Raw genomic sequence first — 14,352 nt, forward strand, 5'->3', positions numbered from 1 at the left:
TATATTCTGGCAAAGTTGTACTTGATGGCAAAATTCCACTTAAAGTCAATGACACTTTAGATACAAATTTCCCCTTACTCAATTTATGAAAAACAAGTTAGAGAAACCATGATTAAATGGCTTGAAATGTGTAATATGCTGAGGCTTACCTTTGGAAACATCATACTTGTAGCCTGTAGATTAGACTTCACATCTCATTACAAGAAAGTAAAGAGAAGGTGTGATTTAATTGCAGTCACGTTTATTTGCAGTTTCTATACACACTTTCTAGGTAATCAAACTTTTCCAACACATTTTTTGAGAGGGGTTCACAATGAAACTGTCACTGTTTTTACTAAAAATAAATACAAGACTTAAAGTGTTGCACAGCTCTAAAATATACAAAGGCTTGGATTTAATGTAAACTTTGAAAACATTTTACAAAAGAAACCATCTTTGCAACAATTTAAAAAGTTCGTATTTACAAATATTACAAAAATACAAAATGGATGCAAGTCCATAAACCATTGTCTTTTCTGCCAGCATGAACTGGTGCTAGTACCAAAATAGTTACACTGTAACCTTCTTATTTTTTTTTTTTTTTAATTCTTTAAGTCATAACCTACAATATTTCTCTATCTGCCACCATTGCAGCAAATGCACTCAATCACTGACCTTTGGCAAAAGCAAATATATGCTTTATTTGCTACAACTAGTCCATGTCCTATATGCTGCCAAAAAAAAAAAAAAGAGGGGGGAAATGTTATTTTTCAGAACACACAGCTGTTTAACTTCAGAAATTATTTCCATAACATCAGTGCAAACAACGGAACAGTAGGTTGAAATGATGGTCCAGCGGTTACCTGATATATGTACTGTACCCTGTCTCAAGAGGTGAGTGATGTCCTCTTTGCTATACAGCTTGTCTCCGGTGCCTTAAAGGCACTCCTGCAGTGCTACAGGGGTCCCCGCCACTTGTCTTCCTCTGACTCTCATATTTGTTATGAACTCTAGGGTTTAGAATCTCTATTTGGGTTTCAATCTGCTAAATATAAACTAGGAAATTAAAAAAAAAAAAGTAGAACTATATTTTAGTAGGACTGTTCCATGGCCATTTTGTACATAAAGTATTGCCTCACTAGTCTGGTAAAAAAAAGTAATTAGTGTATATTTATTTATGGTCTCTATGAAATTATTAATTGGAAGGTAAAAGTGGTATCATCAAAGCCAATCCAGCTGTATTCTCTTTACAGTTTTGAGTGACTGTTTAATTCAGGAGTATTGAACATGTTCTAAAAGTGCTCCTGGTAAAATTTTGACTGAAAATAACCGAAGATGACAACCCAAGGATTTTCTACCCAATACCTAATCTTCCTTTACTCATGTTCTCCAGAAACTGGTTTGTTATATGCTAAACATTCCCTCTTAAAACATACTCATTCATTCACTTCACTTAAGTTCAAACATACTTCCCTGACTAAGCTACTAATGTGATTAGCTTTTTGTTTCCAAAACCTTGCCCCCATTACCTTTTTGAAAACTATTTTGGATTTCTAGATTATTTAGACTTCCTAATTTCACAGCCCTTCAGCTGATGGACCACTCCTCTTCCCAACACACTTACCACATACACAACAACTCTACCTTGCACACCGAACGCAATCAGGCTACGCAGGAGAACAGTAGGAAACCCTGAATGATATAGTTCTTGTGATAAGCACTAGGCAAAATCAGATGTGAACCTGATGAGGAATAACATTCAGGATTTGTTAAACCATTCTGACTTACTCAGGCTTTTTAAAACCCTAACAGTTTTAGGTAGAACCTTCCTCTTTAAAACACACTCTGCCCACTTTTAAAAACTCTCAGCTTTATTCATTACATGATTAAAAGCAAAAAAAGAAAAGGTAAAACCTGATTTCACACATCCTGCTTCCCTATCATTTACTTATGCTTAAAGCCAGCTTTTAGTTGATTTTTTTAGTACCAAAGTACACTCTTTCTGCTATCCTACTCAACCTGTCCTACTGCACACCACATTCCTCCTCACACTATTTTCTCTGCACTAACCTTTCCTCTATTCCAAACCAATCCTACGGTAACCAACACCAACTGCATCAATTTTGGACAAAGGGGCCTTGTTCTCCAAGTAGCATGGATGGGGCTCCATTGATGGAAACTGTGGTGGCCCAAAGGAGAATCAGACCTGTTGCTTTTATTCTGTTTAAAAATTAAAAGCATAAAGCAACTTACTGGTTAAGTCTTAAAAGTACACGTTCTTGCGGTTTTAAGATGAGAAAATTCAAGTAACTTCAAGTAATTCAGCTTTTATTTCCCTGCCTTCTTTTGTATCAAAGCAGCTGCTTTGATTTGTCTCCTTTCCCACCCCACCCCAGCCCCCCACCCTGTTCCATGTTTCTGGTAAATCCAGACAAGATCCCAATTGTATTTGGCTGGCACAATGAACCAGAGCTTTCCCCTTCCCAGCTCAGCGATGAATATAAATAATGCATACACATACCTACTTCCCAGCTACGTTTTCACAGTGTCATTTTTGTAAATATTTAGGTAGCATGAATCTCATCAGCACAAAGAGAAAGCTTCACTGAAAACTCATCGCAGATATTTACTGATAAATCGAAAGCGCTTCTTGCATGCTTATAATTTGTTTCCTTTACAAACCAGAAACTACCGTGTTTAAAGATTATAGTTACCAGATTATGACTGTGTTATGTATCCCAATAGCCTAATAGGAATATGAAAGTTAAGTACCATTTCGTCTCACATCTATCCTCTCTGAAGTGATCCCTGCGAGAATAAAGGCCCAGGGGAGGCTGTGGGATGGGACCTTTGGGGCTTTGCATCAGACATAACTTTGTTCTGACAGAAGCATGCTCTCCTTCCCCACCAATCCGCATGGTAACCCTCCCAGCTCTGCTTTCCAGTTAGCTTCTTCGGAGCTGCCTTAGAAAGACAAATGGTTACTGTAATCCCATCACAGTCAGCCTTTCAATTTCTTTAACTAAGGTGGATAATTCCTCCTTTCCACTGCTCAATGTCATTCTTCAAGCTTGTTGCGCTGAAAGTGGTTATCGGTGGCCACGTGAACTTTTTATGTTTGATATGAAAATGGTATTCACAGAATACAGTTATTACGTTTGGTTTGTCTTCTATAAACAAAGTTGTTATGCAGTAAATCATTTGCCACATCCACTTTTTGATAATTCTATTTACAATTTTTTATCAAAAATATGGTATTTACATATGTTTTGTTAATTTCTTCTAAATTTTGTTTCAGCTCATTTTAGTGTAGAAAAATACCAATCCTCAAGAGCATTTTCTTTTTTTTCTTTTTCTTTTTTTTCTCCCTAGGGAAGCACTACAGTGAGGGATTTTTTTCTAGATGGGCACCTTCTGTGAAAACAAAAAAAAACCCAAAGTCACTTTTAACTCTATGGAAAGTGTATTGCCTTGAAATCTATAGTGACAACAGAAATGAGAGTGGGATAAACCAATGAAGCCAAAAGAAAACAGAAGAGACATAGCGTATCTTCCTCCTTTTAGAGAATGTAATGGAATAAATAGCTACAGCTGTAGTCCTCTGTTTCCCCAGCATCTTACGAACACAAACATATTTAAGCATTGATATTGCCCTGCGATTTTTTTTCTTTTCTTGTTTCTGACTACTACAGCACTGACCTCTTATATTCACACGCTTACAGATCCCGAGTGGTGTCAGCAGCCTGGCCCTGGTGCCGTGAAGCCTACGTTGAGCTCTGAGAAGACCGATCGTCATGGGGACTCCCATCCGAGTTCTCCGTCTCTCCTTCAGAGATGGCCTGCATCGGTGTGTTGTACAGCCTGCAGCGCACACTGTACCGGCTGCTACTGGCTGCTGGAGGTGCCCGCGAGCGCCCCACTCGTGAAGATGCCGACATAGGAAAGCTCTTGGAGGAGAATCCTTCTGCGTTGACCCTGGGGGAGCAGGGGGAGAGTGGGGACAATGCATCGGGGCTCGCCGCAGGGGGAGGCTCCTCCAGGCTTTGGGGGACATCCGCTGTCAGCTCTCCTGGAGACTTGGGCAAAATAGGACTTTTCAGAATTTCCGTGGCGGACATCCTATAGCTGGAGTCGGATCGGCTGCCCTTTTTAAGGAGCAGTAGTTTAAACTCCTCATTGGATGTATTGGACTTTTTGGCATTCCTGTATATGAGCCCAGGGGACCTCTGACTGCTAATGGGAGTGCTCACACTGCTGGCTGGTGGCACATTGCTGGCAGGCAGTGTGCTGCTGGAGTGGGGCTGGCTGCTGGTCCCAGATGAAGCTCTCAATCTGTTTCTTACAGAAAGGTCTCCCGAATCCTTTCGCCCAAGAACTTTCCTTTTTGATCTGTAAAATCAAAATGACAATGCATGCAGAGTCTTAGGTAATAATAGTACTCAGCATAACCTACTCGATATCAAAAATCCGTGATTTCAGTTGTGATCACAAATTTTAGCTGAATACAAAATACTCTAAGCTTTCAGCCTTATGAATGATGCTTTCTCATCATTCTCACTACAATGACTCACTCAGCAGAACAGAGCTGGTAGGCAGAAGACAGGAACCACTGTGGATATTTTTCTTTGGAGACACATATGTTTGTTAGAATAGCCTGATGTTGCTCTCTGTTAGGCATCCTACACATGACATGAAGATACTTGGAGTGCATACCAGACCAAAATAAAGCATTTTTTTTAAAGCTGCCTTTTAGAAAACTAGACTAAATAAACTAAAAGAAGATAGTTTCAGGACAAGGCTTCAACATGGAATAACCATCCTGGAGCTATCATTAATGGGCAACTATGCAGGGCTGCATGTTACCATTTCCCATTACTGCAAGGTTAGGTCACCTGTGAATGACTGCAAACAGATCCTCGGTAGTGCGGGGTTTGTTTGGAGACACAAAGACATCCTCAGTGTCAGCCTGCGACTCCTCGCTCAGTGGAGACGTGATGGACTCGTCACTTGGAGAAGACTCTTAAACAAGAGAAGAGGCCACACGATGAGTCAGATTCCACCGCACTTTGCAACAGCACCACCAACGCGAGGCACCAGCTTGGCTCACAAGCGTGTGGTCAATGCCACCATATAGACTTTATCCTCTGATCTAAACATTGTGTAGTTTGCATGCTGTGCCCATAAAGAGAGCACAGCTAGGGACTGAATCTGGGATCTCCCGTTTACTGTACAGCTTCTCTGTACCCTGGGTTAGTGCTCCTCCCGTTTCCCTTTTCAGCTGAAATGCAGCACAAGGGAGGAAATAAGTATCAGAGAAATACACTCTGAATAAACTGAAAAGGCATAAAGTATCTTCAGGTTGGCTGGCCAGCTAACAGATCAGGGGGAGGCTGTGCTTAAACCTACAGAGGCAAGCCGATTTGTAACTCCAGCCTGCTCTTCAACTCCACTAATTGGGTATAAAACAGAAAGAGTTCACAACTGACCTTTCAGTGAAGGCTTGTCCACACCGGCTGCCATCTCATCCACCCTGCCATCCTCAGAGGCACTTTTGGCTGGGATACCTGACACAGTATCATTTTCCTGCTTACAACACACTTCACTGAGTGAATGCACTGCTGCCATCTCTGCTTCACAGCTGATATTCCCAGGCACATGTTGGCTTATATCGGATTGGTGCTTAAGCTGTTCACTGATGGCTGTTCCCTCAGGCTGAGACAGGGTTTCACCCACAGGCCCAGCTTCCAGCCTCCCCTCACTGCCTGCAGAGAGCTCTTGTTGAGCCTGCACTTGCTGAAGGTCATGCTCTGTTTCTGCTCCCTGGCCAGGCTTCTTCGCATCATCATCACCTGTGGGGACAGCTGAGCCCTTCTGAAACCCGTCCACAGAGACAGCACACATCTGATTCAGAGTGCTTTCTGGCAAGCGCTCAGTGGCTGGGTGTGTTTGGTCCTTCACGGGTTTGATTTCAAACAGGCTCGTGCTTGCTGAAGATACAGCTTCTCGCTCACAGCTATTCTGCCCGCTGAAAGAGGAGCTTTTCTCAAAAGGTGGCTTTCCAGGGCCCACTTCTGCTGGGGAGGTGTCAATGTACAACATCATGGACTCCTCCGTGGAGTATTGGCGCGATACTGGTTTCTTAGCTAACAGTGGCCTCATTTTGCCTGGAGAAATGTCAGTCGCCATCAACGCGGTCTCCTGTATGCAGAGCAGGTCTGGGGCACTGCCTTTCTGTTTGCCTCCTTCAGGCTTGTTGACTGTCCGGAGGTGGACAGACTTGAGAACGGAAGGCGTGATGGCGAGGGCAGAGGGAGGGCTGGGATGCAGGGCTTCCCCGACCGTGCTCTGCTTGCTGTGGCTGAAGGTATGCAGCTGGTGCCTGTGAGCGAAGGGCTTGCTCAGGACATTGTGAAGAGCACTTAGGTCGAGGTGAGTAGGAGGTATAATCGGAAGTTCGAGGTCTTTGCTCACAGAGGCAGTGCTGTCTTTCGAGAGCGGCTGCTGCAGCGATGACTTCCTCTCTGGTACTTTTGGCTTCCTCTTGCTACCCCCTGGAGACAAGGGTCCCGAGAAGAAAGCAGTTGGAAAAGAGGAGGTGGGTGTCTCCGACTGGCTGGAGTACCCGCTGGAGGGCGAGGCTAACCCTGCCAGCTTCTCAGGGGAGGCCAGTTTAAACTCGTTATCAACAGAGGGGAGGGATGGGGTGGTAGCTCGTGACCCGGACTGGGACGTCTGGGATTCGGAGCTCTCTGGTGATTTGATGCACTCTATGACTGTAGTACCCGTAGCAGTGCTCGAATTGGACAAGGACCTGTAAGGATCACTGGATTTCAAGTCATTTAGAAGCCAGAGGTCTGCATAGTGAGGTTGTTCAGCACCTTCATCTTTAAAGGAGGGGATATCAGCTGTGTCGAATGGAGTGTCCTTTAACCCGCTGTCACCCTGGTTTGCCCAGGGGAGCTCCTGCTTGGCTGGCAGGTTGGAGCCTTCCACTCGGGAAGGTGTGTTTGAAAACTCAAGGGGCAGCTTCATCTCCCTGGCAGTATGAGAGACGTGCTGCCCGCCACCGATCTTTGGTTCTTTCTTGTCAGGAAGGTCAGTGCTGTCCTCTGATTTCCTCAAAGACGAGCTGCGTTTTGGTGGGGCTGGCTTTGCCTTTGGTTTCTTCAGTGAGATGCTCTGCCGTCCCTGCCGCCTGTGGCTCACACACTCCTGCCAGGTGCAGTCAGCCAGGCTGGAGGTCATGCTCCCGATCTGGCCACTCTCAGAGCCTGGGGCTGCATAGTTGCAAATATAACTTTTATTACCCTTCAGACCGCAGTCAAAGTGCATGGAGGTATAGTATCCTTCAGTATCCACAGAAAAGTGTGAGCTAGTGTCTGCCTTGTCAGAGGGGCTCTTTTCAAGGAAGCTGTCATAGGTGGCCATGCTGGTGAAGCTGGGGCATCCCAGGCTGTCTGCCTTCGGGCGCTCGGGACTGAAGTCCTGACGACAAGAGGCGTCATGGTGATGGTGCAGGTAGTTCCACTCACTGTCACTTGTGTTGCTGTTGTTGGGGTCATCCAGTAAATCGGCCACCGTGGAGGTGAAGGAGCTCGCCCTGTGGCCCCTGACCTTGTCCATGTGGTCACCAAACTGCTCCGTGAGGAAGACACTGGAGTCCTCATTGGCATTAGGAGCAGTGTTGAGTGACAGCTCAGAGTCACAGTGTGAAGAACCTGTCAGTGGAGGAGAGGCAGCAGGAGGAATGGTTTCAGACGTCTGGGAGGGACATGTGGAGCTGCTCCCACTCCAGTTGCCACTGGAGGACTGATGGTCATCTTTCTGGTCCATGTGGCTGCTGAGCAGGACTCCTGCCGTGGAGATAGAGTGAATGGGGCTCCCGAAAGTATCCGAGTTGGACGAAATCTCACAGCTGCCCGAATCAGCCATCCTTGACAGCCGTGATCTCCCCCTCTCGCCAACGCTGTGTTCAGGGCTGTGCAGGTGCTGAGGACACGTTAAACCAATGGGCTGGCACTCTTGTGAACCCTGGTTGCTCAAGACCTCCTTTCCCTTTTTCAGGATCCTTTCCTGGCCAGCTAGGAAAAGCTCTGTTTCATACCCCGCACTCTTGGTGGTGGCATCCTGATGGCCCTCACTGGCCCGGGCGCCCTCGCGAGGAAGGCTCCGTGAGCGGATGCGGTTGCTTACAGCAGCAGCGAAGACAGCATCCCCATTGTCTGCCAGCACCAAGATGTTGCCAGCAGAGTGGGAGAGAGAAGCGACAACACTCTGTCCCCTCTGAGCACGGATCCGCCGCCGGGAGGGAGCAGCTATCAGGATTTCTTCTGTCTGGCACTCCGAGTCCCGGGTCCCCGACCTCCTGTTGCTGGAGCCGGAGAAGTCTGGGTTTGTGTGCACAATCACATTGCGCTCTCTCGCCACTGGTGACTCGTCTGAATCTAGGACACACGGAAAACCGGGTGAGTGGGAGACAGATCCACTTTTCCTAGCACGAGATGACCCGCAGGGCAACCCAAGGAGCATTATCTGCTGTATTCTTTCTTTATTAATCTTTCTGAGCACTGGACCAAATTGAACTTGGCTATGAAGAGTATATAAAGCAGACCTCATCACAGTGAGGTGGGGAAATTAGCCTAGTTCTGCAATGTGATCTCTCTTCTCCTATTTCTGCAATGTGATCTCACAAAGAGCTGATCTTGCTGTGGTAAATATTAAGATAAATATTAAGTTTTCAGCTTTTGTCACTCTATCTCAACTAGTTAAAGACAGTTTTCAGGAGTGGCTGCTGGAAAAACACTCTGTGAGCTTCTAAAAGTAATTCTATTTTGACTACCTGTCTGTTCAGAATTTCCATTATCTACTTCTTTATTACCAAGAATATTTGCAAGGCAACAGGATCTTTCTTTCATAGGTTCTCTGGTTGCTTATTCCCTATGATAAATACATTCCTTCTGCTTCCCATCAAGTTTCACAGCAACGGACCGAGATACCAGAAGCCATCTTCAGGTGCAGATGTACATTAACAAATAATGATCCCGTTAGGTTTGTTTTGGGTTAATACCAACTTTGAACTGGATTTGCCCCCAACAGAGCTCCTAATTTACCTGGCACAAGAGGTGCGGTAAGACACTCAATTTCAAGTGAATATCCAAGGTAATAAAGAATGAAAGGAAGGAATTGAGGATGAGTGCGGTAAGTAAAAGGAACATTTAGCAAAGTTTCCTGTAGGGTCCCAGCAGCTGTCTCTAACGCGGATATCCAAGTGCTCATCTGAGTGAGTCATCTGTCTGTTGCGACAGCTCATCATCACTTTGCTGAGCAACATCTGTCAGTTCTTTACCTTAAGATCCCCTCAAGCAAGAAAAAACTTTCACTTAATCTAGTTACTTTTTATGCACATAACTATGGGTTCGTAACAGAAATAACATGGAAAAATAAAAGAACTGATTAACATTTACACAATAGAGCTGAACACGTACATCTATATTACTCAGTAAGGCCCCTGGTCTGTCAAGACCATATGGAGTAATATAGCTTTGCTTACTCTAGTAAATAAAAAACAAACCACATAATTCCCAAACTCCACAAGCATTTCAAGATTTCGTTTCTTTGGAAGGATGGCTACCAGATCATATCGCTGTAATTTAAGTTAGTTAGACAGCTATCTACGGAAGATTTGTATTTATACTACACCTATTTCTTGTTGCACTCTTCTGGGGATGCCAGAGATGGTTTTCCTCCTCCTCAACTTTCGTCTCCGCTGTAGTACAGATTGTGAATGAACAAGAGAGCAGCGTATACTAGCCTCTCTGTCAAAACCAACTCCTGCAACCCATAAATAGGTCTCATTAGCCTTTAGAAATAGTAAACAAATTTTCATGGCTGGAACACAGTGGAGGTATGTGAGCTTGGATTAAGCCTGTGAATAAACATAAGGAAGCCCTTATGTAGCTCTTATGTAAATTATATCACAGTATACCACAGTTTTACATCTAATTCCAGCTCCCCCTCAGCAGCCTGGTCTGCCAAAAATAACAGAAGGTGTAAAAAAAAAAGAAAGGAAAATAAAAGAAAATCAGAAAGAAAAATAGAGTTGAGAGCTCTTGGTAACCGGGCATCTTTCTTACAGCTATTTATCCATCTGTCGTAGGGACAATGACAGTAACTTGTCTGCAAAACGTAATCTGTTCAGCTATAGCCTGACTTATTTTAAGAAACTAAGCATAAGAAAACAATTTAAGGTTTTAACGCCATATTGCAGTAGCAGGGCACTTCTTAGGAGACCAATATAACAAGGGGGCTACATTTTAAAAAGGAAGGAGACAGCTAAAATGGGGCTGAGTCCCTGTGCAAGTTTAGAGAGCATTCTTCATGACAGTGACACGTGGCCAAGGGTGACATAAAGAGGCAGCTGCTATTTATTTGCGTACATCAGGAAGCGGCTTGATTTTTGCAAGTGCTCAGCACACAGTGGGATATGTGGGAGTCCACTCTGGGAATCAGCTCATACAGTCAATCAAGATCCTCAGTTTGGATTTAGGAGCCCAAGTTCACTGGCACATTTATTTATGACCACAGATATACAGAACAGGCTAGAATTCCTCATTTTCTTTATGTTTCCATGGCATTAGCACAAGGAAGTGTCTTTCACTTTGTTTTTTTACACAGTGTTGTCTAAACAGAATTAAAAGGAGGCCTACCAGAAAATGAGCACCAATTTGCACAATTGGCTTTTTGCACAGCTGTACACTCATGCTCTCTAAAGTTGACATGGGACAGGCTGGAAAAAATGTGCCAGGTCCATAGAAACACTTAACATAAGGATCGCTGGTACAGTGGTTTGTAATCTTAAGAAAAACGAACGAACTAAACCAAACAGAAGGAAAAAAAAAAAAAAATCCTGATAAGAAGCTCTATTTTAATAGCGTATAATTATAGAAAACATAATTATACACAGACATACATGTACATATTACATTACATAACAATGTAAAACATTAAAAAGTAACTTTCTTGTAAAAGTTCTTCTTGAAATCTACTACAGTGAAATAGAGGCTTCAGACAGATGTCCTGTAACCACCAATGCCCCTGGAATAAGCAGAGGAAGAACTTTCTTTAATATGGAACAAAAGTGCTGTAAACTCCAACAACAGTCATTTTCAAAATAGTGAACATTTCTCAGGGTTGGGAGAAGCTTAAAAAACAAACCACAGAAAAACAAACCAGAGAACTGAAAGCAAACTCTTTGAAACAAAAAATCAATCAGCATCACTGCTGGTTTTCCAGCAACCGTGAGTTAGCTAAACATGCTCTGTGTGCCAGATGCACGGGGGTAATCTCCAAGAGGCAAGTGGAAGAGGGTATATTCTCCCCGTGACGCATACAAATTATTCCCATTAGTGCTAATGAGAATGATACACATAAACATCCAGAAGATTACATACCATTCTTGATCTGTAAAACTGATCAGTGGAAATTTGGTTCCAATGTATGGCAGGTGGAGTCTAGGCAAAAATGTCTATTACTGGAAAAGTTAACATTGGTCCCAGACCTAACTCGCCTCTGAACTGAATCAGGTGATGTTAGCCACATTAGAAAGCCTACACCAGTAAGGGTCCTATATTGAATCTAGAAAGGTCATCAATTTAACACCATCTACCTCATGGAAACATGCCACACTATCTATGACTTTCCATGGGCATTAAACAGTGGCAGTGCCCAAGCTGCAACCTCAACCAGCTGGCTCCCAACCTCCAGCCTGGCAGGATCTATGCAAGCTCTGACAGTCAGTCACCTTTCCTCCTGTGGAATCCCAGCCAGCCAGAAGCACCATCCTAGTGGCAGTGACACCACTGCTCCTGGCTGCCACCTCTGCAGGTAGGCAGAGCCAGTGGCACAGTGCACTGTCCCCTCTGCTGCTGAGGTGGAGTGGAACAGGGACCATGTTGCCATCATCCAGGAGGATTTATACAGCTGATGGTGGAGCTGATGGGGGCTTGTCACTGTGACACTGTAGGACAGATGTGCTTCAAGCCCAAAAGCCCAGAGCCCCTCAGCTGGGGGCTGAGGTTGCAGTGTGGGCATACCCTCCCCAGCACCACGGTGAACCCTGCAGCCTGTCTTGCAGGAAGGTTGGGCACTGCTGGTAGACACAGGAAGTGGGGTGTGAGGGGCTGTGACCTCTCCCCCAAACCCCCAGATACTGGGAAAATAGAATTAGATACAGATATTTTCTCTGGGGAATGAAGGCTAACTGAATGCTGCTTCCTTTTTTTTTCTGATTGCTTGTATTCAAGTCTATAACCATGAAAGTCATCCCACTTTATGCTCTTACATTAATCAACACCTGGTGCAAAATATTATTGAGGAAAACTCAGATCAACTTTAAGTTTACCATAGCCCTCTGGAAGGAGAGAAAGAGAAAAAGAGAAAAACAGCCTGATTTTTGATTCTGGAAATAAGTCATCTATCACAGTTAGTAAGTAAAATAGCTGCTAACTCTATAAACAACTGTCCTTCAAATAAATCTAGTCAAATATAGCCAAATGTTATAGAAATAAAAGAAAATGCCATTACTATACCTTCAGCATAGCTGCATGTAAAGAGATCTCAGAGCGATGGCTTGCATGCTACACAGTCATGCCTCGCATGTTTTAAGCACTGCAAATAGTAGCCTACATTCTCTAGTTTTTCTTCTCCTGCTACACATGATAATCATATGATTAATTTCGGTGGCTTTCTGCACGATTTCAATCAGCTACATTGAAAAAGTTATTTGAGGTCTTTGTAAACACAGACGGTAGGTTATGTACACAACAAAAGTACATTGTTTATACAAGGAACCAGAGCTACGTTATACTCTATAACATGACTACAAAAATATGGACCAAATTAATCCTAGATGCGGCTTCAGTGACTCCAGTGGTCACACACGAGGGATGAATTTAGCCCACTGACTTCCAGAAACTAAATCCTCAAGCTAGGGTTTTTGCCCCAGACTGCACAATTGTGTGAGTTCAAATAAATTAAACAAAATAAGTACTTGGCCTCCCTTGAACCATGCAATAAATACAAGAAGAAATAGAAGAGATTTGTACCAGTGACATTGATGGGGATAATGCAAGAAGAAATCACTTGGGCATCTTGTTTCATTTTCTCCTCTGGAGTTGGGAGAGGTAGTGCTTTACTCCAATTGGTTTGTTTATCCAGTGTAGAAGGGATATTGTGTATTGGATTTTTCGGCCTCTGCCCTAACATGACATCTGTATCTTCGTCCTCTGGTGGATGGGACTGCAAATGAATACATTCAAAATCAGTGTTCCCACTCAGGCACACAAAGCTAATTTTGAAAGAAAGCAGACACACAGATCAGAAATCAATTACAGGGATGCAAGGAAGAATTGTTCTAGGTAAGTCACACAGCCCAGGCCATTCTCCAATGGAAAAGTAACAACCTGCTAATACGAGAAAAATACCTCAACATACTGGAACTCAGCATATTTACAGGACATTTACAGGACATCTCCTCCATCAGAACGGGCATGTCGTGCATTCATGGGCAGCCCTTGCAAACATGCCCTGAATTACCGTCAGCATTAGACACATGGGCCCTCGTTTGCATCTGCAACCTTTCGAACACCCGAGTCTGCTGATTACTAGTGAGGACTGGTTCCACAGAACCATTCATTTGAGGACAAGTATCAGAAGGCCCAAAGTTTTAATGGAGATGCCTCTGTACTTCAGAAAGCCATTTGCATTTCATTTTACAAACTCAGATCATGAGCAGACCAAAGTTACAGCCACCCAGCAGCTGTGCGTGGGAAGCAGCAGGCATTAACAGCACCACGGCAGGGGGACAGTGGCCAAAGAGAAGAGTAGCCACCACCAGAAGAAATTCAGAGGGTTATTTAGAAACCATGCACAGTTTTACAGCATGATATGAGAAGTGCTAGATATGGAAGATAAAGTAACAGAGGAAAAAGTAAACTGCATAGAAGAAACACAGATGGTTTGTTTTCTTTTAGAAGAAATAACAAATCCCCCAACACCACCGTGTCCTTCAAAGCCACTATCACTTCATCTAAACTAATCATCAGAAATAAATTAAGCACAATTTCATGTGGTGCTGGCTACCAGCTCAGGTTTGGGGGCCTCTTTGTTTGCAAAAAAAGTTTTTGTTTAAATTCAAAGAGATGGAGGGGAGAAACACTTACCTTTTTCTGCCTAATTTCCCTCCCTCTTTCCATTAATACATTCTTCTATAAGCTGTGATAACTCTTTGAGCAGCCCAGGACCTCCATCTGCCTCTCAGATTTTAAAAATGAAGTGCAATTCCTTTCAAGCTAGCTTTCTCTTCGGTCCTGAATT

General features: G+C 43.8%; 1 protein-coding gene across 4 annotated transcripts in view; it reads right to left on the reverse strand.

The window, feature by feature from the left end:
- Positions 1 to 224: 224 nt before the first annotated feature.
- Positions 225 to 14,352, reverse strand: part of NHS (NHS actin remodeling regulator) — a 254,838-nt gene continuing 240,710 nt past the window's right edge. For 3 of the 4 annotated variants that reach the window (XM_065677378.1, XM_065677380.1, XM_065677379.1), the window contains exons 5-9: positions 13,083 to 13,275; positions 9,679 to 9,810; positions 5,466 to 8,423; positions 4,872 to 4,998; positions 225 to 4,368 (exon numbers count right to left, since the gene is read on the reverse strand). In XM_065677378.1, the coding sequence (XP_065533450.1) occupies positions 3,744 to 4,368; positions 4,872 to 4,998; positions 5,466 to 8,423; positions 9,679 to 9,810; positions 13,083 to 13,275 (4,035 nt within the window). In that variant the 3' untranslated portion in view covers positions 225 to 3,743. The remainder of the gene's footprint in view (positions 4,369 to 4,871; positions 4,999 to 5,465; positions 8,424 to 9,678; positions 9,811 to 13,082; positions 13,276 to 14,352) is intronic. The other variant, XM_065677381.1, reaches the window with a different exon arrangement.

Source organism: Lathamus discolor, chromosome 4 (genome assembly GCF_037157495.1).
Source record: "Lathamus discolor isolate bLatDis1 chromosome 4, bLatDis1.hap1, whole genome shotgun sequence".
Classification (NCBI taxonomy): domain Eukaryota; kingdom Metazoa; phylum Chordata; class Aves; order Psittaciformes; family Psittacidae; genus Lathamus; species Lathamus discolor.